The sequence below is a fragment of the Ictidomys tridecemlineatus genome, chromosome 2 (genome assembly GCF_052094955.1).
Source record: "Ictidomys tridecemlineatus isolate mIctTri1 chromosome 2, mIctTri1.hap1, whole genome shotgun sequence".
In the NCBI taxonomy this organism is placed as follows: domain Eukaryota; kingdom Metazoa; phylum Chordata; class Mammalia; order Rodentia; family Sciuridae; genus Ictidomys; species Ictidomys tridecemlineatus.
Window position 1 is genome coordinate 116,406,994 of NC_135478.1, and position 24,484 is coordinate 116,431,477.

The 24,484-nt window shown below is 41.8% G+C and overlaps 2 protein-coding genes across 2 annotated transcripts; both read left to right on the forward strand.

Moving 5' to 3' along the window:
- The first annotated feature begins 232 nt into the window (after positions 1-232).
- On the forward strand, positions 233-1,375 carry LOC144368496 (testis-expressed protein 38-like). The gene is made up of 2 exons (XM_078027510.1): positions 233-269; positions 801-1,375. The coding sequence occupies exons 1-2, from the start codon at positions 233-235 to the stop codon at positions 1,373-1,375; spliced, it is 612 nt and encodes a 203-aa protein (XP_077883636.1).
- Positions 1,376-21,409: 20,034 nt separating this feature from the next.
- Positions 21,410-22,550, forward strand: LOC144368498 (testis-expressed protein 38-like). The gene is made up of 2 exons (XM_078027511.1): positions 21,410-21,446; positions 21,976-22,550. The coding sequence occupies exons 1-2, from the start codon at positions 21,410-21,412 to the stop codon at positions 22,548-22,550; spliced, it is 612 nt and encodes a 203-aa protein (XP_077883637.1).
- The last annotated feature ends 1,934 nt before the right edge of the window (positions 22,551-24,484 follow it).

The window sequence follows — 24,484 nt, forward strand, 5'->3', positions numbered from 1 at the left end:
TTCTATGGAAAACAACATGCTCATGAGATGTCACATGATGGAGTCCCATATTCCATCAACTGCCAACCACTCTACAAGCACCAGCCCAAGAATTCCAGGTGCTCAGAACCTGGTGATCTCATCTTTAGAGAACAATGGGACTGGGGCCTTCTAGGGACTCCCATTGGTGGACAGAGTAGTGGGTGAGTTCACTTTTTGCAGAGCCATAGACCTGGTAACCAGAGTGAAACTTATGGATTCGCAAAAGGAGGACATGGGCCTTCCAGGCAGTAAGTACACACAGAACTTTGAGTGTGGGGGACAAAATTTCAGGGAAGACCCTTTGCATGGATGGGGTAGTAGATGCCTGAAGGAAGTGCTATTTAGTTAAGAGACAGACTTCTCTAGGAAACTAAGGACTCCTCAAAGGCAGAGACCATGTTCTGCCCAAGCAGAAAAGATACAATTGAGGTCCTTGTTCTTAGTGAGGCTTCTTGGTCTGAATGAATGCATGGGTCCCAGACTGGGGGTCAGAAGGCCTGTCATGAGTCTGGGCAGGTCTGGCCCCTCTAAACCTACTGTTCCTTATATGTAAAAGGCTAATGGGGTCGCTTACATGCCTTTCAAATATAGTTTGACTGAATCAGGAAATTATTAGGCATGTCTTTGACAAGGGTGGGAGGGAATGAGAGAATGAATGAGCCAAATCCAGGAGAGGAATGAGAAACAGTTCAGGTCCCAAGCTAGAGCGGTAAGTCAGAGTGCCACTTTTCTTTTCTTTTTTTTTTTTTTTTTGTTTGTTTGTTTGTTTACTGCCTCAGCATGGGTCCCGTGGTACTTTGGATTGTTGGGGATCTGCACCATGATAACTGGTGGTGGCATCCTCTTACTCCATTGGTGGAAGAATGTGCAGAGGAGACAGCATGCCCAGCAGTGGGTGGAGGTGATGAAAGCTGCCACCTTCAAATATAGCCCACTGCTGTACTGGGTCAACAAACGACGAAGATATGGCATGACTGCTGCCATCAGAATAGACCCTCCCCGGGCTGTTGACAATACTGACATTCAACTCCAAATTTCGGATCTTCCTTCAGAGCCGAACCCCCGTGAAGACAGGCGTCATGCCTTCAGAGACAGCAGCCCTGAGGCAGAAGCCACTGTTACCCTCCAACCTGCTCTGGTGGTCCCACAGCAGCCCTCACCTAAGGGGTTGCCAGAGCGCCAGACCCCATCGCCCTTCCCCAGTGACTTTCCAGAGATCCCCTCTGCCCCTCCCCTCCACACCCTGAACTTTCCTCCCATGCTGTCCCACTCTGCCTCCTACCCCTTTCTCACGGCTCCTAAAAGGAAGGTCCACTTCTATTCCCTTCCCACACTGGCCAGAGGGGTGAACTGACCAATGTGTAGACTTTTACTTCAGTATCGAAGCCTCCTGTCACTGAACATGAGAGATTCAGGGGCCAGGTATTATAAAAAGGAGTCAAAGTCAAGACTGTGTTCCTGATACACAGGTCATAACCCATATAGATGTTACACAGTAAAGTTTTCTGAAAAGTCAGAGTCATTTGTGTCTCATTTGACAGTAGGAAAGCAATGTCCTTCCCCAGTGTGATGATGGCACAAGTCTCACCAATACAATGAGAACTGGAGGCTGGCTCTGAAGAGAAACATTGAGCCAATACTTGTGGATGAGCTCATTTCCCTCCATCAAGCATTCAATGTGTTCAAGACCCTGGGCTAGGACCCTTCTGCAGGATGGGAAGTAAAATTGCCACAAGAGTAACAATTGCCAATGGCACACAGCTACAGAAGTCCACAGTGGCTATGCCACTGGCCACGCAAGTCATCATGAGGTCAGTGAACCTCACCACACTATGTGCTGACTGGGTGATGTCTATGATATATCAATTCTTAGCTGATTGTTTCTCTACATTATTTCTAACAGAACAACACTGCAAAATGGTTATTATGGTTTTTCTTTCTCTTATGAGGAGACAGGTTCCAAGGGAATATGCCATTTCTTTTTGTTGTTATTTTTGCTGATCCTCTTCTCCCATGTACATCTGCCTGGCATTACAATTCCTGGTCTTTCCACCCCATGATATCCCTTCCCTAATCATGTCTTCTTAAAACAAACTTGGTGAAAGAATGCTTCACTCTGTATGGAGTGTCATCAGCTTGGTGTACAGATTTGCTTACTGAAAGGGCTGGTGGTAACCACCTAATATTATATGGAGTAACACATCCAAAGCACTATCTTAAGATATCCATAGCTGCACAAAAGTTGAGTCCCCTGTCATTCTTCTACATGGGAATATAAATAATTTTTCTACTTTCTGAATAAGGTCCAAAAAGGAGACACAAAGATAATTATCAGATATTTGGCCCCAGTTTAGAGATAAGAAAGCCTGAAAGCCTGATTCTGTCACACAAATTTTTCCCATTTACTTTGAAAATGAGCAAAACCACTTACCATATTTCATCTAAACTTTAAATGTACACGTCCCTGAGAGAAGTGTCTGTTTTTGCTTATTTTGTGGTGTGTGGTGTGTGTTTGTGATTCTCAGAAGTTAGTAAACATGTAGCCAATTTTTTCTTTTTTACCCCCTCTGTGTGGGCTGAAGGGCTTAGATCCAGCAACTGCAAAGAAAGCCTGATTTCTATCCACATGACCTCTAGCAATATATTTTAAGCCATTTTCATGTTTTAAAGTTAAGTGGAACCATTTCTTCCTTGTATAAGCATGATCTTATATTGTATCTCAAAATACAAAACAGGACTACGCAGATCTTCTCTGGAAGAACAAGAACAGAGGTTCACTTCTCCATCACCTTGCCCCCTGGTCACCTTGCCCCCTTCAACTCTGCAGAGACCTAAAGCCCCTGACATATAGTCTTCACTGCTTCACACCCAAGACTCTAATTCTGAAGGTAGATTCTAGGACATTAATTTGTGCCAATGATCAGTTAGCCCCTGCTTTCAAAGGAGGACAGAAGCCATAAACATAAATCAAAGAAGATTTGCTTTCTCTTAAAAATCAAGGGAGTGGGGGGAGGCTTTGTAACACACAGTGACAAAAAAAAAACAAAATGATTTATTCAGATAAATTGAAATGGCTGTCACTGATATGAAATGAAGCTCAAACTGAGTTTTTAAAAAAAATTGGAATTCACCCTGTAAAATGAACCAAAATGGCTTATGTGTGACAAAAATAGCTGCACTAGAACAAAAGTAGATTTGCATTATTTCATATAAGAATACAAGTTAGGTTAGGTTCATGTAACAAAAAATACATGTTCTGTAAAATCTCAGAATACCCAAATGTGTTCTGGTTTGGATATGATAGAAACAAAATCTAGTTGGTGATGGTAAGCAAGCCAATGAGATGCACAGCAAACAAAAAGCTGTCAATAAAAACTACTTGACAGGACACTGATCCCATGGGAGTCAAAATTCTCCACTGTGACCAGCAGCACTAGCACAGGGGGGTGGAGGGGTTATGTGCAGCAATGCAAAGAAAGGAAACTGCTATAGAATGCAAAACAGCCAGCAGCAGAGGAAGGGTGTCCACTCCTCAGCTTTGTTGCCACAGACCCACTCCTGGGTGCCAGGTACATTGCAGCATCGTGAAGTCAGGCACTTTATTCCTATGGGAATTCTACAGGACCTGGTACCTCTCTGAATAATGAAGAGGCTCTTTAAGTAAACATTATAATTCCAGATTTATATATATATATATATATATATATATATATATATATATATATATATATTATAATCAGAAAGCAATGCTTTGGGAAACTAAAGAAAGAAGAAGTAGGAGCTGCCACACAGAAGAGCTAAAAAATTGCAAATGAAATCCAAACTCAGATCACTACCCAATCTTTCTCAGAGAGCTGAGAATGTGGCAGTTGATGCTTGACTATAGCTCAACACAAGGACTAGGCTGGGTAAAATAAAACAATTGATTATTTATGGATTTTTAAATTGGAAACTTAAAATTGCCACTGTACTTACATAGTTGTTTTCCCATAGTCGTGACTCACTATTTCAACACAGCTCCTAGTATAAAGAAACATCCAGTCATTTAGTGATATCACTCTAAGTAAGGATGTAATTGTTGATCCTCTTAAACAATCTGCTAGTGGATCAGCCTCAAACTGAAAAAGAATCACAAGACATAAATTACTGCTTTTTCAACATCAACATTATCCAAGGGCATTTACATTGTATATTGGTGCTATTTTCTACTGAAATCTCATAATTCTAGTCTTATCAATGAGTGGATTGGAACTTGGATTCTATCCTAGTTTTTGTTGAGAGTCCATTAGACTGAGATGATTCCAGGGCTTCAGCTTCCTCCACAGGTACATGGAGAATTAATGTAAAAATGTTACACGAAAACTAGGAAACAGTTTAAGTTTTTAGTAAAATGAAACTAGGAAATTTACCAATTTACACAAACTGCTAACCAACATCTATGTAGGGTCTTTTGACTCTAGTCAAATATTTTTTTTTCATTCTACTTCTACATCAGCCTATGGAAGCTCACTGCCCACACTGCTGCCATGAAACCCTGAACCTCTTCTGGTTCTCAGTGCTGCCTGATTCATTATTCCTTCTTTGCTCTGATACTGTTAAAACTTTAGTCTTTCCTTTTAACATAGGTTCCTCTGCATCATTTTGATTCTATGTATTTGATCCTTAGGGATACAATTGGGAGATCAGTCTTCCAACTGCCATGAGCAAATGTCTACAATGTTAGATAAAGAGATGACATAGCTCCCTATAGCAAAGTGCTCTTCATACATTCTGATTCAGTGTTTGTCTGTTGTCTCACAGAAAAAAAACAGGCATACTGAAAAGAGCAACAGTCATAGCTATAAACATGACTGCATGGGTTCCTTTGTGCATTACTCTTTATTTGACCCCACAATGACATGAATATCTTCAAAATCCATCTTACTGATTTGTAATGTTGGAAGAGTCTTACTTCTTTCAAAGTTCCTCCTAAGAAAATCTAGGTCAAACCTAAAACATTAGTATTTTAAGTTCTCTTTGTGCATTCTGGGATCTGAAAATTAACATTCCTTTTGTGATCAATCCAAGGAAAATAATCAATGACAATTAGATATTTGCAAATCAGGACTACTTTCCTTGAATAAATTACTGCCTGTCCTCAGTGTTGAAATACTGAAATTCACTAGTGGATGTGTTTCTGTTCATGATGGCAGTAGCTAGCTGAGGAAGGATGCTCTGTGTTCCCTGCTGGGAGTTTACAGTATGTTACTGAGGAAGGATGTTCTCCCTCATTACAGGGATTTAAGCTAGCAGCTCAGCAAGAGCGTCTGGGAAGAATTACCTTTCCCTATCATTGTATAATATGCACCTAGTCCATAATAGGAAAAAAATCATGATCTTTATTGTTGAAATTTAAGAAATTGGAAAATATCATGACGTGAATGCCATTATCCAGCCTTCCCTCTGCAGAACACCTGCCCATCTGGAAACACCCATGAATCACTGACATAAGCCCCCTGAGATCAGCTTCCTAAGAGGTAGGGATTTGGATACAGAATCCCTCTTTCTTCTCACTGAACCACTTTTTAAATACAATCACTTTCTTTGCCTCAACTACTTAGTTGTCAGTTGACTGGTCAGTTGTGGGGCAAGCAGCTGGACCTTAACCCTGGTAACAATATAGAACTCTGAAATAATCTTGTCCCTGGATTCACATTTGTTCAGGCAAAAGCATCTCTCGTTCATTATTCCTGCATCTCCTAACATTACAGAATCAGAAAACCTGGAATTGCTCACGCTCCTCCCCAAAAGAAAACCATTTTCTCAGCCAGGTGCAGTGACACATGCCTGTAATCCCAGCAGCTAGAGAGGCTGAGGCAGGAGGATCCCATGTTCAAAGCAAGCCTCAGCAATGGCAAAGGGCTTAGCAACTCAGTGGTACTCTTGTCTCTAAGTAAAATCCAAAGTCGAGCTGGGAATGTGGCTCAGTGGTTGATTGCCCCAGATTTCAACCCTGGTACAAAAACAACAACAACAAAAAGTTCTAAACATTAGCCATGGGCATTTTTTAATAGAAGAATCTAAGATGCTAAGGGATATACACAGAGCTCAACCTCTGTGCACACACCAAGCAGGCACAAGCACAGTCAGAAAACTAGTACTTACTAGAGTCTTGACTTGACAAACTCCTTCAGTACTGTCATGCTTCTCATGGGACTGTCTCATATCTTTAGACAGGACCTCATCATTCTACACTCTTTACACATTGCATCTATTAGACCATTTTGTAAAAAGTTAAAAATATGGCTACACAAGCAAGAATAAATTTATATTAGAGAAAACTATGGTAGTGGGAGTGGTGGAGCCCCACCCAACCAACTTAGGTGTTACAATTCTGGGTCATAGACTTCTGCAAAAACACTATTTCCAAATCATGATTAAATAGTGACTTATACTTTTTGATATTAATATTCAGAGACTAAACTGGGAAGGGGCTCTATCACTGAGCTACATCCTTGCCCCTCCCCTTTTTTTAGGCAGGGCTTCACTAATGTGCCTGCACTGGCCTCAAATTCATCATCAAATTTGCCTTGGCCTGTGTAGCTGTGATTATAGATGCACACCATGACAACAGCTAAATCTAACTTTTAAAGACAGAGTTGTCTTCTACAGAGACGACATCAGTCACCATAACCTGTCAGGTATCACAGCTCAGCAAGATATACATGTGAACCAGGAATAAGCCTATGGCACTTTTTCCATCTGCCTTTGCTGACCAAGAGACCATCATTGTGGTTCCTGTTGGCATACATGGCCCACATGTTATACATCCCACAAAGAATTACACTAAAGTGACTATTCTCTTTTCTACCCTTGTATGCAGTGATGGCTGAGAGGCACTTAAGAGTATACAGGGCTCACTGACCTTGCTTTGACAATTCCTAAAGCACTCTGAAAACTTTTAAGAACACTTGCACTAATGGGGAAGGGCAAACCCTGACCCCTTTTTAAAATTTCAATTACAGATCTACACCCAACATTTCTTCTCGGTCTTTCCCCCTAAGCTCATAGTTCCTCTTTCCAGGAGGAAAAGACATTTTTTAAACAAGATGTCACAAACACCTTCCTACACTTATGCTGCAATTCTCCAATGGCAAACTGCCTTTCCTCCCAACAAAAAATAGTGATTCTGCTAGAGCGTTCCACATCACTCATCAACAAGGACCTTGCAAATGATAATCTGTCACAAGGATTCTGGCACCAGGTGTTTCTTAAGCACCTGGGAAGTTCAAGAGTCCTCACACCTCAAAGAAGACAACTTCAGATCTGGCATTTGTGATTATTCTTCTTAAGCTAGCCTCCTAGTTTCAATTCTTAAGATACTGATGCAGGTATACATGTCTTTTCCTTAAAGAGGTTTGTAATTATTTGCTGAGAGCCACAACCAAGTCAAGATGATGCCTTGCACTTTGCCAGAGGGAGTGGTTTGAGAAGTAATGCCAGCGAGCTATTAAGATGATGTTAATTGAGTTAAGCTGTGTATAATTATTAAGATGAAGTAATGCCAGCGAGCCGTTAAGATGATAGAGATTCCTTGTTGGCTAATTGCTGTACCTAGATGAAGTTAATTGAGTTAAGATGTGTATAATTGTTAAGATGATGAGGATTGCTGTAACTGGATGATGCTAAATTGAAACAGGCTGTGTATTCAGTTAGGTATAAATACCTCTGCCATCCTACAATAAAGCGACTCTCGCCGTATCAACCTTCACAAGTTTCTTGTCAACCCCTGGTTATTTTGCCCAGCCAGACTGCAACAATTATTTAGAAAAACCCCTGGGATTCACCTGTGTCCCTGTCCTAGAACTTTCTCATGGTATGGAGTTCACTGATTCTGCAGTTTGTAACTCCATCAGAGCCTTTCATATCTCCAGCCCATTCAAGCCAGCTTCTTCCAGGCTCCCCAATCCCAGAAGATGATGCCATCATCCACCCAAATCCTCTCCTTTTTCTGGCACCCAAAACATCCACACTATCAACAAGGCCTGCCCATTCCTCTCCAAGCCAGGACAACACCATTTACATGAGTACCTTTAACAACCACCTCATTGGGTACCTTACCTCCATTTTTATGTAGACACGGCCCACACTTTGTACATATTGATAAAATAGTATTGAAAAAGAGATCTCTTGAGCTGGGGATGTGACTCAGTGGTAGAGTGCTTGCTTAGCATGCTCAAGGACCCAGGTTCAATCCCAGGGCCACAATAAGATTAAGAAAAACAAAACAATAACACCTCTACCCCCCAAAAAAAACAGAATCACTTGATTAATCTACATAACACTACATGACCTTGGGAAAGTCCAATTTGTCCCACAGAACAAAGATCTACACAAGGGGCTCCCTACCTGACCCTCCAATAAGGGTGCAGCCCTTGCCTGCTCCTACATCCCTGCCCTGTATTCACCTTACTTCTCTAGAGAACACTTCAGTTGTTTGAGATAGGGTCACAACAGGCCCATCTTAAAAAGTGTGTCTTTGTGCCTCTGACATCCCCTTCATTCTCCTCTCCCTGATTTGCATACAGCTCACTCCTGACATGTATATTTCAGCTTCTCACGAGTTTTCCATGACCACACAATCTAAAGGGCCATGAGAGAGTCCCCATAACATGAAATACTATCAGAATGGATCCATCTTATCTGCCTGCTGTGAGAACCCAAGTTCCACAATCAGGAGACTCAACTGTCCTAGCATGCACAGCCAAGATGCAACTGAGGCCCTAACTCCTTTTGGAGAAATTACAGAAGAACTGAAGGTGGCCCACATGCCAGGGTAACGTTGTCACTGGACCATTCCCTTAAATGCCCATTAGAGTGCAGTGTATTTCCAATGGCTCCACATGGCTATATTTTGGATTCTTATAAACGAATAGAACTCTTTTCCATATCATTCATCTGCAACTTATTTCTAGTTGCTCCAAGTGTCTGGCTCCAAGTGTTTGATCATTCTTTCATTTGTCAAAACTAGAAAGTCAACCATGTCAACTGGCGCATCATGGTTTACTGAGCTAAGTTTACTTATTTCTTTGTGCACACTCAAATTTGAGATTGGGGAACCCATGAATTGTAAGGCTTAGCACATAATTGGCATCACATCAAATGTAATTGATCATTTTTACTCTTTTTGCACCATATACTACAGAGCTAAGACTTCTAGACATGTACATTTTTCTATCTGAAGATTGACCATATTTTATTTTTATCCAATAGTACATGTACATGTTGAAAACTATTCTAGCCACTTCTAATGCTAACAGAGGGGCCCTGCTAGAACTGTCTAATGATGCCATATTGCCCCCTACACAGGCACTTGAACACATGGATAATGAATGAAGCTGTCCTAGTCCCCAAAGGAGACTATGTTAATACTGTATATCTATATTTATGCTTCCTAAATAAGACTTCAGAGAATTTGATTCTACTGAGGTTAAAAATTCTAATATTCAAATATATTTTATAAATAAAATTTCCTACCTGCTGATAGAGGCCCACAATTCTTTTTTGGCTGCCATCCGTTTTTTCAAATGTATCTCTGGGAGTCTGATCCCAATTGACACCATCCACTCTATAGGTTCTGTTCTTGTATCTGTGGTATAATCCCAACATAAGAGTATATTTTTGACTTAGCCATTGCATACAAAAGTATTCTTAATCCTCCAAGTAATTGGAGGATATATTAATACTCAATTTACATACTGTACAACTCACCCATTTAAGTGGATTAGCCAATGGCTTTCAGTGTATCTGCAGAGTTGTACAATCAACAATCTTAGTATAGTTCTACCTCCCCTGAAAGAGCATCAGAACCACAAGCAACCACTCATTTCTACCCCAGCCTCCTAACCCTAAGTCAGCTAGAAATCAACTTCCTACCTCCTAAGAGTTGCCTTCTCAAGTATCATGTGAATTGAATTACACATGTAATCTTTCCTGACTTTCACTTAGCTTTATGTTTTCAAGGTTAATTTGGGCTGGAGCAAGTGTTGGTAACTGATTTCTTTCTATTACCAAATAATGTCCTATTGTAACCAGAAGCAATTCCCCATGTGTATAATCCCAGAGACTAGAAAGACTGAGTTAGGAGGATGACAAGGTCCAGGCCATCCTGAGCAACTTAGCAAGACCCCATCACAAAGAAAGAGGGGGTTGGGACTTTAGCTCAGTAGAGGAGCACTGCCTACCATGGGTGAGGCCCTGGGTTTTGTATCTAATATCAAAATCTTATATACATACAATGCATATGTATACACACAAATACATACATATTTTCTGTTGGATGGTTGTATCACATTTGTTTATCTGTATACCACTTGATGGACCTTAGGGTTATTTATACTTTTGGTAATTATGAAGAATGTTATGGACAATCTAGTACCAATTTTGGCAGACAAAACTTTTCATTACTTGGGGTGGGGCTGTGGCTCAATGGTAGACTGCTTGCATAGCATGCGTAAGGCTCTGTATTTGATTCTCAGCACATCACATGAATAAATAAAATAAAGGTCTCTCAAGTAATAAAAATATTTTTAAAACATTTTTAAAGTTTTCAGTTCTTTTAGATATATAACTAGGAGTGGAATTCTGGGTCATGTGGTGTGCTATCTCTGGTCTGACATTTCCTCAAATTATATTTTTCAAAGAAACTACATTATTTTACATTTCTACTGCAATGTAGGAAGGTGGGTTCTACATTTCCCAATTACTTACCAAGTTGTTAATATCTGGTTTTATTTTAGCTATCCTCATGGATGTGGAGTAGTACCTTATTTTGAGTCTCACTGGATGATAATGTTGAACATTTTTTTTATGTGCTCACTGGCCCAGAATATCTGCTTTAGAGGAAGGTCTCTAGAGAAAGGTCTACTCAGATGATGTGTCCTTTATTTAAACATTGGCTATCTTTGTGTTGGGTTCTGTTCTTTATTTATTCTGAATACATTTTCTTTTAAGACATGTTACTTGCACATATTTTGTCCTTGTCTGTCAGTTATCTTTCCGAATTTTTGACAAGATACTTTGAACAAAAGTTGTTAACTTGAAGTTCAATCTACTTCATATTGTCCTTTATCACTGTGCTCTTGCTGTCCTATCCGAGAAGAGTTTGCCTAATAAAGTCAAAATTTACTCCTATACATTTAAAGAAAATCCCCCTTTAGCTCTTATGTACATATAGGTCTATTTTGAGTTAGTTCTGGAATTAAATTTGGGTTAAACTCTGTGCACTGTGTCAGGAGTCAGGTGGATATCCAGTCACCCCAGCATATAACTGACAAGACTTTTCCCCCTTGTTTAATTATCTTGACATTCCTGTCAAACTAATAACTACAAAGACGAGGGCCAACATCTGGACTAAGCTCTTTTACACTGGCCCGCAGGTCAATCTTCGTGCCAGTATCACCCTGTCTCAACTATTGTCACTTTTTAACAAATTCACAGTTGGGAAAAGTGAGTTCTCCAACTTTGTTCTTTGAAGATTGCTTTGGTAAAGTAATTGGTTATTCAAATCCACTGTCTTATCAAGTTAATACTTCTTGTGTAAGAGAAAAATTAAGATAAAATATTCCAATAAAAAGTAGCCAATGCATTATACTTAAGTGCTGATTTTTAAAAATAGCCTGTCATTCACCCAAAAAATAAAAAGAGAAAAGAAATGCAAAAAATTACATGCTGCTCTGGGCAAGCAGACCCAATGAATGGGCATCAGGGACTGAGGGACAGTAGAGCCTAGAGACCCTCTACCAGGCTGTGTAATCAGATGAGATGAGCAGCAAATAGTTCTTATGATGTAGAGTTCATGCTATTTCTAGTCCTAAACTTTAATCTTCAGTGATTTGCATCTTTTGTTTGGGCAGAAGCAGTAATCAAATTGATGATTGTGTAAAAATTTTAAAAAACTTAGACTTACTTTGTTAAAATAATTAACCCAACAAATTCTTTGACTACTTTCTCTTGGGTATTTCTTGCAGTTTTTTTCAAATATCTTCATTACAAAATCATAAGTAGTTTCCATTCAGATTACTTCATGGCTCAGGTTGGCACAGAGAGTAAGGCTGTTTTCATATGGAAGAATGCAAGGAATATCGACAGACAAGATTTCCAACCAGCAAGCAGAAGAAACTGCAGGATGGGATGAAGGTCAAGCTCTGCACATTAAGCAAAACGTTTCAGGGACTGAGCTCTGTGTCTAAAATAGATACAAGTCAACTGGTTTTGTTTTCTTAATTTTAGCAATAATTTTACATAAATATATATGTAGATATATGTACATATGTACACATATAGAGAGAGAGATACATATATACATATAAATATATGTAGACATATACATATGTATATGTATTATATATTTTATATTACACATATATTATATGCAAACATACATAGGCACACCTCAACTAATAATATAGATGTATAAAATAAGTAAAACTGCTATTAAAATTTTTTCAGAGAGAAAACTATTTCTCAATTTTTAGTTGATTTAGGCTTTCTACAGTGTTTTTTTTAATAACTGAATACTGGGGTCCGTCCCTAATATCAAAATCTTATGTAAATATAATGTATATGTATACACACAAATCCACACATATTTTCTGTTAGATGGATATATCCCATTTGTTTATCAATATACCAGTTGATAGACAGAAGTTTAATTGCTTTGCAAGCAAAGGAAAAACACAGGGGACTCTTATACCAGAGGCTGTGATTCTGCACATCAGGGGGAACAGAGGGTTTTTAATGATGTGATTTCAGGTGTGTCTGGTCCTACTTCACTTGATAATCTGAGATATAATCATTTTTTAAATCTTCTGGTGCCATCCCCAACTCTGAATTTCTTCACTCCTGTGGTGGATGTGTGCTCAAGGACAGATATCTGGACAAAAAGTAATCCTGTTCCCCCCCAGATTAGGTACAGGTGAAAGGTTAATAAAATAGGTACTTGTCACTCTGTTTCTCTATATGCTTAACAAAACACTGTTGAAATCTTAAGAACTGTTTGCTAATCTTGTTCTCAGAATGTGCTGTCCCCAACTATGGACTGTCTGCTAATCTTGTTCCCAGAATGAGCTGTCCCCAACTGCCAAACTACAAAATGTAACTTCTCTCCCTGCCCTCTCCAGGGAAAGTATATAAGCTCTGCTCAAGCTGTTCTCAGGGCTCTATCTCTCTTTGCTATAGAGAGCTCAGGCCCCAGCATGCTGGTCTCCAAATAAAGCCACCCTTCTGCTATTGCATAAGACAGTCTCTTGTGGTCTCTTACTCTGACGTTTCGCCGGACCCTTACATTTGGTGCACTGGCCGGGAACTGCGCATCGCCGGACAGGGAGACCTCAACAAGACTCCTTTAGAGGGGTAAGTAAGGCGCCTTATCTTCTTCTTCTTCTCCTCCTCCTTCTTCTCCTTCTTGTTTTTCCTTTGCGATCGCTCAGAGTCTGGTTTGGGGCTGGAGAGCGTAAGCTCTCAGAGCCTTCTGGTTTTAGAGCCTTCTGGTTTTGGGCTGGAGAGCATAAGCTCTCAGAGCCTTCTGGTTTTTCTGGTTTTCTGGTTTTGGGTTGACAGAGTGTGGTTGTCAGCGGAGAGCGTAAGCTCCCCCTGGCGGTGGTGGATAGACGTGTCCCTGAAGCCACAGACCACATCTCCTCAAGAGACGCTTTGGGAGACTCTCGGGGGGACGGAGGTGCCCCCATCTGGGAGGGACAAGGTGCCCTCATCTGTATTCTGCTGCCAACCCGTCTGGTCTTGCCGGCAACTATTCTTTCTCTCAGGTTGAATTCACTGTCTGTTTTTAATCTTTGCCTCTGAACTTGTGTTACACGTTTACTGTTTACTGTGTGTCCGTGTTTGTGTCACGTTTGTATTGTCCCTGTCTTTGTTCAAGTAACTTTCATTATAGGACAGAGTCATTCACTGGACTGAAGTCCGCTTAAGGGCTCAGAATCTTTCTTTTTCAGTAAAACACCGAACCTGGCACACTCTCTGTGCCTCAGAATGGCCCACCTTTGGAATTGGATGGCCTCCAGAAGGATCTTTCTACTCCCCACTAATTTGAAAAGGCAGAGATATTGTCTTTGTCTTTCAGCTGGGACCACATAGCCATCCAGATCAACAGCCGTATAACTTAACTTGGCAGGACCTTTGTGAATCTCCTCCTCCTTGGGTGAAAGCTTTTCTTGTCCCTGTTCCTGCTCCTACCCCTCCCCCTATGATTCTATCTCTCAAACCTCCTCCTCCACCCTTTGTTCTCCCTGAGTCTCAAGATTTGACTCTGCTGGATTCTCCTCCCTTTCCTTATCCCCTGCCTCTGTTCCCCAACCCCCAGAACCCTCCAGATGACTTCCCCGAGGTACACATAGTCCCTCCTCCCCTGGAGGAAGCTGGCCTGGCTAAAGGAACTTGCCAGCAGCGAATGATTAAAAACCCTGAAGCCTCATGATACTTCCCCTCCGTCCTTATGGGCCAATGATAGAAGATGGCCATGGTGGAGAAATGCAAGCCTACCAGTATTGGCCTTTCTCCTCTTCAGACCTATATAACTGGAAAAATATCAATCCCCCTTTTTCCGAGGACCCCACCCAGCTCACAGGTCTGATTGAGTCATTGATGTTTTCACACCAGCCTACTTGGGATGACGGCCAACAACTCTTAGGCACTCTCTTCATGACAGAGGAACAAAAAAGAATCCTCCTGGAAGCAAGAAAAAAATATCCTCGGACCAGATGGGCAACCGACACAACTTCCCCTTGAACCGACCCAACTGGGACCTCAACACCTTTGAAGGTAGGGAGCATCTGTCCACTTATTGCCGGGCTCTAATAGCGGGTCTCCAAGCAGCCGCTAGATGGCCAACTAATTTGGCCAAGGTAAGAGAGATTATTCAAGGGCCTAATAAATCACCTTCTATGTTTCTGGAGAGAATTATGGAGGCATATAGGAGATATACTCCTTTTGATCCTCAGGCAGAGGATCAAAAGGCATCTGTCACGATGGCCTTTATTGGGCAAGCTTCCCTGGATATTAAAAGAAAGTTACAATGCTTAGATGGATTACAAGATTTGACTTTGAGAGATTTAGTCAGAGAAGCCGAGAAGGTATACTATAAGAGAGAAACTGAGGAAGAGAAGGAACAAAGGAGGGAGAAAGAAAGGGAGCAAAGGGAGGATGAAAGAAGCAAAAGACAAACTGAGGCATTGACTAAGGTCCTGGTCACAACAACAAATAGGCCAGAAGTTAGGAGACAGGGAGACAGAAAGGGATACCTGGGCCCACGCCAAAAGCTACATCTGGCCTCAGATCAATGTGCCTACTGTAGAAAAAAAAGGACACTAGGTCAAAGAGTGCCCTAGAAAGAAACAGCCACGCCAACCAGCCATTCTAACTTTGAAGGATGACTAGGAAAGTCAGGGCTCGGATCCCCTCCCCGAGCTCAAGGTAACTTTTGAAGTGGAGGGGACCCCAGTAAACTTTGAAGTGGATACAGGGGCAATATACTCAGCCCTTAAGGCCCCATTGGGCCCTCTATCAACTAAAAGGTCTCTAGTTCAAGGGGCTAATGGCAGTAAATATCGGGCTTGGACAACTAAGAGGACCATGGACCTGGGAAAAGGAAAAATCCATCACTCCTTCCTAGTGATCCCAGAATGCCCAGCCCCATTGATGGGCAGAGATCTGCTCACCAAACTCCGGGCCAGAATAACTTTTAACCCTGAAGGCCCCCAAATGGAATTTCTAAATCCTTCAGTAAAAACTCCTATAGTCATGGCTTTAACTATGTCAGTAGAAGATGAACATCAACTCTTCACACCCCCCAAGACTGATCAAACAGGCAAGCTACCCCAGAAATGGATAACAGATTACCCAGATGCCTGGGCAGAAACTGCTGGGTTAGGCCTAGCTGTAAAACAACCTCCAATAATGGTGGAATTAAAAACCTCAGCCTCCCCAATTAATATTAACAATATCCTCTGAGCAAAGAAGCTAATGATGGGATAAGGCCCCATATTCAGAAATATCTGGCCTTACGGGTCCTAAGGCCCTGTCAATCGGCCTGCAACACTCCCCTGCTACCAGTAAAAAAGCCAGGAACCGGGGACTATCGCCCCGTTCAAGACCTAAGAGAGATCAACAACAGAGTGCAGGACATTCACCCCACAGTACCTAATCCGTACAATCTGCTTAGCACCCTGAACCCTGAACGAAAATGGTATACTGTCCTGGACTTAAAAGATGCTTTCTTTTGCTTGTCTCTGCATAAAGATAGTCAATTGCTGTTTGCTTTCAAATGGGTAAACCCAGAAACTGGAACGTCTGATCAACTAACTTGGACCAGACTCCCACAGGGGTTCAAAAACTCCCCCACTCTTTTTGATGAAGCCCTCCACAGAGATCTCAATAACTTCAGAACCATGCACCCTGAAGTCACCCTACTCCAATATGTGGATGACCTGCTACTCGCAGCAGACACCAAGGAAAACTGTGAGTCTGAGACCCAAGCACTATTATCCGAGCTGCTGCCAAAAAGGCCCAAATTTGCCAGCAAGAAGGAATCTTCCTGGGCTATTCCCTTAGGGGCAGTAAACAATGGCTCACTGAGCCCAGAAAACAAACCGTTGTGCAGTACCACCCCCATCTAACAAGAGGGCAAATGAAGAGGCTAAATTGGCAGCCCTAAACAGAGTAACCATGTTAACACTTTCCATATGGGGGAAATATGAGTCAGGAGATTTAACTACATCAGAGCACCCCGACAACTTAACATCTGAGGACACTGACACTGAACTCCTTGACAACACTGAACCCAACTTGCAATTTCAGAAAGCCCTACACTACGTTAAGAATGTACATCAACTCACTCACCTTGGTTCAAAGAAACTGCAGGCATTCCTAAAAGATCAAGAACAGAGTTTTCCACTAACCAGCTCACAGCAAAAAAAAGAATTAGCTGAACGAGTAACAAAAGCCTGTCGGGTTAATGCTTACCCCTCCAAGCTTCCTATAGGAAGGCATCTTCGAGGAACCAAACCAGGATAATTCTGGGAAGTGGACTTTACTGAAATTAAGCCAGCAAGGTATGGACTTAAATATCTCCTAATCTTTGCAGATACATTTTCAGGATGGATTGAAGCCTTCCCCGCAAAAAAAGAAACAGCACAAATGGTGGTCAAGAAGATCCTGAAAGATATTTTTCCAAGATACTGCCTGCCTAAGGTAATAGGGTCCGATAATGGACCGGCGTTCATGACCCAGGTAAGTCAGGGGTTAACCAGGACCCTGGGGATTAATTGGAAGTTACATTGCACTTATAGACCCCAGAGCTCAGGACAGGTAGGAAAAATGAATAGAACCATTAAAGCGACGTTGACAAAATTAAGCTTAGAGACCGGCATAAAAGATTGGACTATGCTCCTGCCTTATGCACTGTTTCGTGCAAGAAATACTCCCTCTGTTTCTTTGTGTAACCTCACCCCCTATGAAATTCTCTATGATGCCCCTCCTCCGATCAGGGACCTGACCCCAACTCTAAGACCTAACGATTCCTTTCACACCCCCTTGCTTGACAGACTTAAAGCTTTTTAAAAAACTCAGTGATACCTGTGGAAACAGCTGGCCACTGCCTACCAACCTGGGAACGAAGGAACTCCACACCGATATCAAGTGGGAAACTTCATCTATGTAAGACGACATCAGGTGTCATCCCTAGAACCCCGCTGGAAAAGACCATACCAGGTGCTACTTATAACACCTACAGAGGTAAAGGTAAACGGAATCACTTCCTGGATCCATGCCTCTCATCTCAAGCCTGTGCCCTGTCCAGATTCTGGTTGGAAATTGGAAAAGACTGGTAACCCTCTCAAATTGCGTATTCGCCATGTGGATAAGGCTATAGACTCTCCCCTTGACCACCAGTGGTTCTAACCCTCATCAGCCCGTACAACAGTGATGGCTAATCACAAACCTTGTCAGCTGGCTATAGATCTTTCCTATTGGGTATCCCTGATAAAAAATCCCACTAAAATTCCATTAAATCCCTTCCGTACCATAGATAATAGAAACAAACATTATGGATGTAGGGACACGAGAGCCAGATGCAGGTTGGTTAACCTAGATTACTATGTTTGCTCGGCGGACTATCAAAGCCACAAACAGTCACGGCTGTGTGGGGGAAAATCCGACATCTTCTGTAAGTCATAAGGATGTAAACATTCAGGGGCTACCTAATGGAACCCAAACCTCTGCCAGTTCTCAGACCATTGCCCCCGTGCTGAAGTAACAGGTACTGAGGTATCTCTCCACCCATTCACTCCTCTCTTCTCCTGTCAGTGCCCACACCGGGTCCCACCAGGACTATCCAAGATGTAATAAAGATGGCCTTTAAAGTTGCTTTATCATTACTAAAAACAGGTTACTAAAAATTTAAAGTCCCTCACAGGCTTTTTGGGATACTCACTCCAGTCTTCCCCTCTGCTCTACCTGTTCTACTACTCAAGTTTTTGTTGCTAGGAAAATCCCAAGCCCCTTTCCCATTATTCTTTTATATCTCTCCTTCCTCATTCTCAGATCCACAGAGCTGCTCTCAGCACCACCTTCCTTGTCCTCCCCCTCTATACCAGGCCCACAGGAAAGTCTTAACTGACCTTCTCCAGAAGTCTTCACTATGGCTGACTTTAGGACTTTCAGCAAAAGAGTCCCTATAAAAGAGTTCAGTATAGATAAACTTCCTCTTTTCATGTTGCTCTGTTCTACTTGGCCACTGGCTGGAAAAATCAGCACTCCTAAGCTAGACACCCCCTTACTAGTTTTTCACAATATATGTAAACAAGGCCTCTGGCCTTGAGCTGGGGCTTCACAGAGATGGCTACATTTCTAAGATAAAAAGTTATCAATTGGGCTCCATGGTAACAGCTGGCAAGGAAAAAAAGAAAGAAAAAGTTCTCCCCCTCCCAGGTGTCCTTGAAAAGTTAACTTGCCCAGAACAGAGAAAAAATAATAATAACAGAAACAAAAACTGCTTTTTGTGAACTTCTGCAGACTGTGAACTTCTGAGCCCCTTCCCTTATATGTTGAGTACAAAATTCTAAAACTACCTAAACTTGGGGTTCAGGGGATTAATTGATTACAACAGAAACAGTGCCCTCTGAATCCAGTTGCAACCGAATAGAACTGTTTCCCTGTCTTCAGTGCTATCTTAGGTGCCTTGCCTTGCCCGTCCCTACAACAGTATAATTCTATATACTTAAACATTATTTATGTTTTCATAAAATGGTCAACAAATGTAATTAATTGTATAATAGTACAGATGTTTCCCAGAGTGCTCTATCATGATGCAGATTCATTTGAAGATCAAATAGAGGAACATACAACCCGGTTTCGCCGAGAACCTGTATCCCTCACTTTAGCCATCTTATTAGGAATGGGAATTGCTGCAGGGGTGGGCACAAGGACTACTGCCCTGGTCCGTGGGACACAACAAATGACCCAATTAGAAACAGCAATGGACCAAAACTTAAAGATATCAGAAACCTCCATCACAGCTTTGCAGGAATCTTTAACCTCTCTCTCTGAAGTTGTTTTACAGAACAGGCGAGGGTTGAACCTCCTCTTCATGAGAGAAGAGGGCCTTTGTGCTGCATTAAGGGAAAAATGTTGTTTTTATGCCGACCATACTAGAGTTATAAAAAATTCTATGAGTAAATTAAAAAGATGCCTTAAAGAGCATCAATGAGAGAGAGACCCAAAAAGGGTGATATAAATCTTGGTTCACACAGTCCCCCTGGTTAACTACGCTTTTATCAGCCCTGGCCGGTCCTTTAATAATTCTTATATTGTTGCTAACTCTAGGACCCTGTTTGCTCAACCATGTAGTTTCCTTTCTCCAATCCCAAATTGGACAAATCAAACTTATGGTAATCAGACAACAATATACCCCACTAGCAGACACGGAATATGACACCCCCCAATGCTCACTTTTATGATTAAAAGTAGCCAGAAGAAGAAGTGGGAAATGAAAGGTTAATAAAATAGGTACTTGTCACTCCGTTTCTCTATATGCTTAACAAAACACTGTTGAAATCTTAAGAACTGTTTGCTAATCTTGTTCCCAGAATGTGCTGTCCCCAACTATGGACTGTCTGCTAATCTTGTTCCCAGAATGAGCTGTCCCCAACTGCCAAACTACAAAATGTAACTTCTCTCCCTGTCCTCTCCAGGGAAAGTATATAAGCTCTGCTCAAGCTGTTCTCAGGGCTCTATCTCTCTTTGCTATAGAGAGCTCGGGCCCCAGCATGCTGGTCTCCAAATAAAGCCACCCTTCTGCTATTGCATAAGACAGTCTCTTGTGGTCTCTTACTCCGACGTTTCATCGGACCCTTACACAGGGAGACGAAGATAAAATTTAAAAAATGATGATTTTAAAATAAGCCTCAGTGGCAGAGCATCATACTCGGGTTTTTCATGTTAAGTTTTTAATTTAATTTATACTTAACTGAACTTTATTTGTCCATGGTGGGTGGGTAGTATTGTTTAAAAGGGCATCAATTTTATACCAGTTCATATAGAGCAACTTTCTAAAAATCATACATTAAATCCATAGAACATTATATTTTCCACTATATACAAACTTATAGTTGTTGAAATCACTTTTATTCCTGCCACTGGAACCCATTTGCTTCAAATTTATCTGCTTCAGAGTTCTAGAAATTTGGAAATCAACTGAAAGGACTCTTTGTCTCAGAGTTGGGGAGTTGACCACCAGGGAGGATAAGGAGGTGTGGAAAACAGTATATGATGAATGGGGAGGGAGAAGAAGCTGGAAATAGAAGCAGGATCACATATCGGGGAGCTCCAATGGGACATGATGATGCCCCCAAAAAACTTGAATAAACAAAAGAGAGATGGTAGGAGCAAAAGCAGGGCTCTTCTGAGCCCTTTTGTACCATTACAACTAGGTAAGACACTTCTTGAGGGTAGGGATGCCCAATGCTCACTGTCCTCCCTGCCCCATTCCCCACTGGAAAATAACTCCCTAACAACTGAAAACACAAGTAGAAGCTGTTGAGGGTGTAAGAGCCCTTTCCTGGGGGCTGCTCTGAGTATTCACCACACAAAGTTGGGAACAGACAATTCTATGGAAAACAACATGCTCATGAGATGTCACATGATGGAGTCCCATATTCCATCAACTGCCAACCACTCTACAAGCACCAGCCCAAGAATTCCAGGTGCTCAGAACCTGGTGATCTCATCTTTAGAGAACAATGGGACTGGGGCCTTCTAGGGACTCCCATTGGTGGACAGAGTAGTGGGTGAGTTCACTTTTTGCAGAGCCATAGACCTGGTAACCAGAGTGAAACTTATGGATTCGCAAAAGGAGGACATGGGCCTTCCAGGCAGTAAGTACACACAGAACTTTGAGTGTGGGGGACAAAATTTCAGGGAAGACCCTTTGCATGGATGGGGTAGTAGATGCCTGAAGGAAGTGCTATTTAGTTAAGAGACAGACTTCTCTAGGAAACTAAGGACTCCTCAAAGGCAGAGACCATGTTCTGCCCAAGCAGAAAAGATACAATTGAGGTCCTTGTTCTTAGTGAGGCTTCTTGGTCTGAATGAATGCATGGGTCCCAGACTGGGGGTCAGAAGGCCTGTCATGAGTCTGGGCAGGTCTGGCCCCTCTAAACCTACTGTTCCTTATATGTAAAAGGCTAATGGGGTCGCTTACATGCCTTTCAAATATAGTTTGACTGAATCAGGAAATTATTAGGCATGTCTTTGACAAGGGTGGGAGGGAATGAGAGAATGAATGAGCCAAATCCAGGAGAGGAATGAGAAACAGTTCAGGTCCCAAGCTAGAGCGGTAAGTCAGAGTGCCACATTTCTTTTCTTTTTTTTTTTTTTTGTTTGTTTGTTTGTTTACTGCCTCAGCATGGGTCCCGTGGTACTTTGGATTGTTGGGGATCTGCACCATGATAACTGGTGGTGGCATCCTCTTACTCCATTGGTGGAAGAATGTGCAGAGGAGACAGCATGCCCAGCAGTGGGTGGAGGTGATGAAAGCTGCCACCTTCAAATATAGCCCACTGCTGTACTGGGTCAACAAACGACGAAGATATGGCATGACTGCTGCCATCAGAATAGACCCTCCCCGGGCTGTTGACAATACTGACATTCAACTCCAAATTTCGGATCTTCCTTCAGAGCCGAACCCCCGTGAAGACAGGCGTCATGCCTTCAGAGACAGCAGCCCTGAGGCAGAAGCCACTGTTACCCTCCAACCTGCTCTGGTGGTCCCACAGCAGCCCTCACCTAAGGGGTTGCCAGAGCGCCAGACCCCATCGCCCTTCCCCAGTGACTTTCCAGAGATCCCCTCTGCCCCTCCCCTCCACACCCTGAACTTTCCTCCCATGCTGTCCCACTCTGCCTCCTACCCCTTTCTCACGGCTCCTAAAAGGAAGGTCCACTTCTATTCCCTTCCCACACTGGCCAGAGGGGTGAACTGACCAATGTGTAGACTTTTACTTCAGTATCGAAGCCTCCTGTCACTGAACATGAGAGATTCAGGGGCCAGGTATTATAAAAAGGAGTCAAAGTCAAGACTGTGTTCCTGATACACAGGTCATAACCCATATAGATGTTACACAGTAAAGTTTTCTGAAAAGTCAGAGTCATTTGTGTCTCATTTGACAGTAGGAAAGCAATGTCCTTCCCCAGTGTGATGATGGCACAAGTCTCACCAATACAATGAGAACTGGAGGCTGGCTCTGAAGAGAAACATTGAGCCAATACTTGTGGATGAGCTCATTTCCCTCCATCAAGCATTCAATGTGTTCAAGACCCTGGGCTAGGACCCTTCTGCAGGATGGGAAGTAAAATTGCCACAAGAGTAACAATTGCCAATGGCACACAGCTACAGAAGTCCACAGTGGCTATGCCACTGGCCAAGCAAGTCATCATGAGGTCAGTGAACCTCACCACACTATGTGCTGACTGGGTGATGTCTATGATATATCAATTCTTAGCTGATTGTTTCTCTACATTATTTCTAACAGAACAACACTGCAAAATGGTTATTATGGTTTTTCTTTCTCTTATGAGGAGACAGGTTCCAAGGGAATATGCCATTTCTTTTTGTTGTTATTTTTGCTGATCCTCTTCTCCCATGTACATCTGCCTGGCATTACAATTCCTGGTCTTTCCACCCCATGATATCCCTTCCCTAATCATGTCTTCTTAAAACATCCTTGGTGAAAGAATGCTTCACTCTGTATGGAGTGTCATCAGCTTGGTGTACAGATTTGCTTACTGAAAGGGCTGGTGGTAACCACCTAATATTATATGGAGTAACACATCCAAAGCACTATCTTAAGATATCCATAGCTGCACAAAAGTTGAGTCCCCTGTCATTCTTCTACATGGGAATATAAATAATTTTTCTACTTTCTGAATAAGGTCCAAAAAGGAGACACAAAGATAATTATCAGATATTTGGCCCCAGTTTAGAGATAAGAAAGCCTGAAAGCCTGATTCTGTCACACAAATTTTTCCCATTTACTTTGAAAATGAGCAAAACCACTTACCATATTTCATCTAAACTTTAAATGTACACGTCCCTGAGAGAAGTGTCTGTTTTTGCTTATTTTGTGGTGTGTGGTGTGTGTTTGTGATTCTCAGAAGTTAGTAAACATGTAGCCAATTTTTTCTTTTTTACCCCCTCTGTGTGGGCTGAAGGGCTTAGATCCAGCAACTGCAAAGAAAGCCTGATTTCTATCCACATGACCTCTAGCAATATATTTTAAGCCATTTTCATGTTTTAAAGTTAAGTGGAACCATTTCTTCCTTGTATAAGCATGATCTTATATTGTATCTCAAAATACAAAACAGGACTACGCAGATCTTCTCTGGAAGAACAAGAACAGAGGTTCACTTCTCCATCACCTTGCCCCCTGGTCACCTTGCCCCCTTCAACTCTGCAGAGACCTAAAGCCCCTGACATATAGTCTTCACTGCTTCACACCCAAGACTCTAATTCTGAAGGTAGATTCTAGGACATTAATTTGTGCCAATGATCAGTTAGCCCCTGCTTTCAAAGGAGGACAGAAGCCATAAACATAAATCAAAGAAGATTTGCTTTCTCTTAAAAATCAAGGGAGTGGGGGGAGGCTTTGTAACACACAGTGACAAAAAAAAAACAAAATGATTTATTCAGATAAATTGAAATGGCTGTCACTGATATGAAATGAAGCTCAAACTGAGTTTTTAAAAAAAATTGGAATTCACCCTGTAAAATGAACCAAAATGGCTTATGTGTGACAAAAATAGCTGCACTAGAACAAAAGTAGATTTGCATTATTTCATATAAGAATACAAGTTAGTTTAGGTTCATGTAACAAAAAATACATGTTCTGTAAAATCTCAGAATACCCAAATGTGTTCT

What these genes read in the sequence shown, in the direction of transcription:
- LOC144368496 (XM_078027510.1), top strand. Translation starts at nt 233, where the DNA reads ATGGATTCGCAAAAGGAGGACATGGGCCTTCCAGGCA. An exon ending in GGACATGGGCCTTCCAGGCA is followed by an intron (nt 270 to 800) that starts GTAAGTACACAC and finishes TTACTGCCTCAG; the next exon opens with CATGGGTCCCGTGGTACTTT.
- LOC144368498 (XM_078027511.1), top strand. Translation starts at nt 21,410, where the DNA reads ATGGATTCGCAAAAGGAGGACATGGGCCTTCCAGGCA. An exon ending in GGACATGGGCCTTCCAGGCA is followed by an intron (nt 21,447 to 21,975) that starts GTAAGTACACAC and finishes TTACTGCCTCAG; the next exon opens with CATGGGTCCCGTGGTACTTT.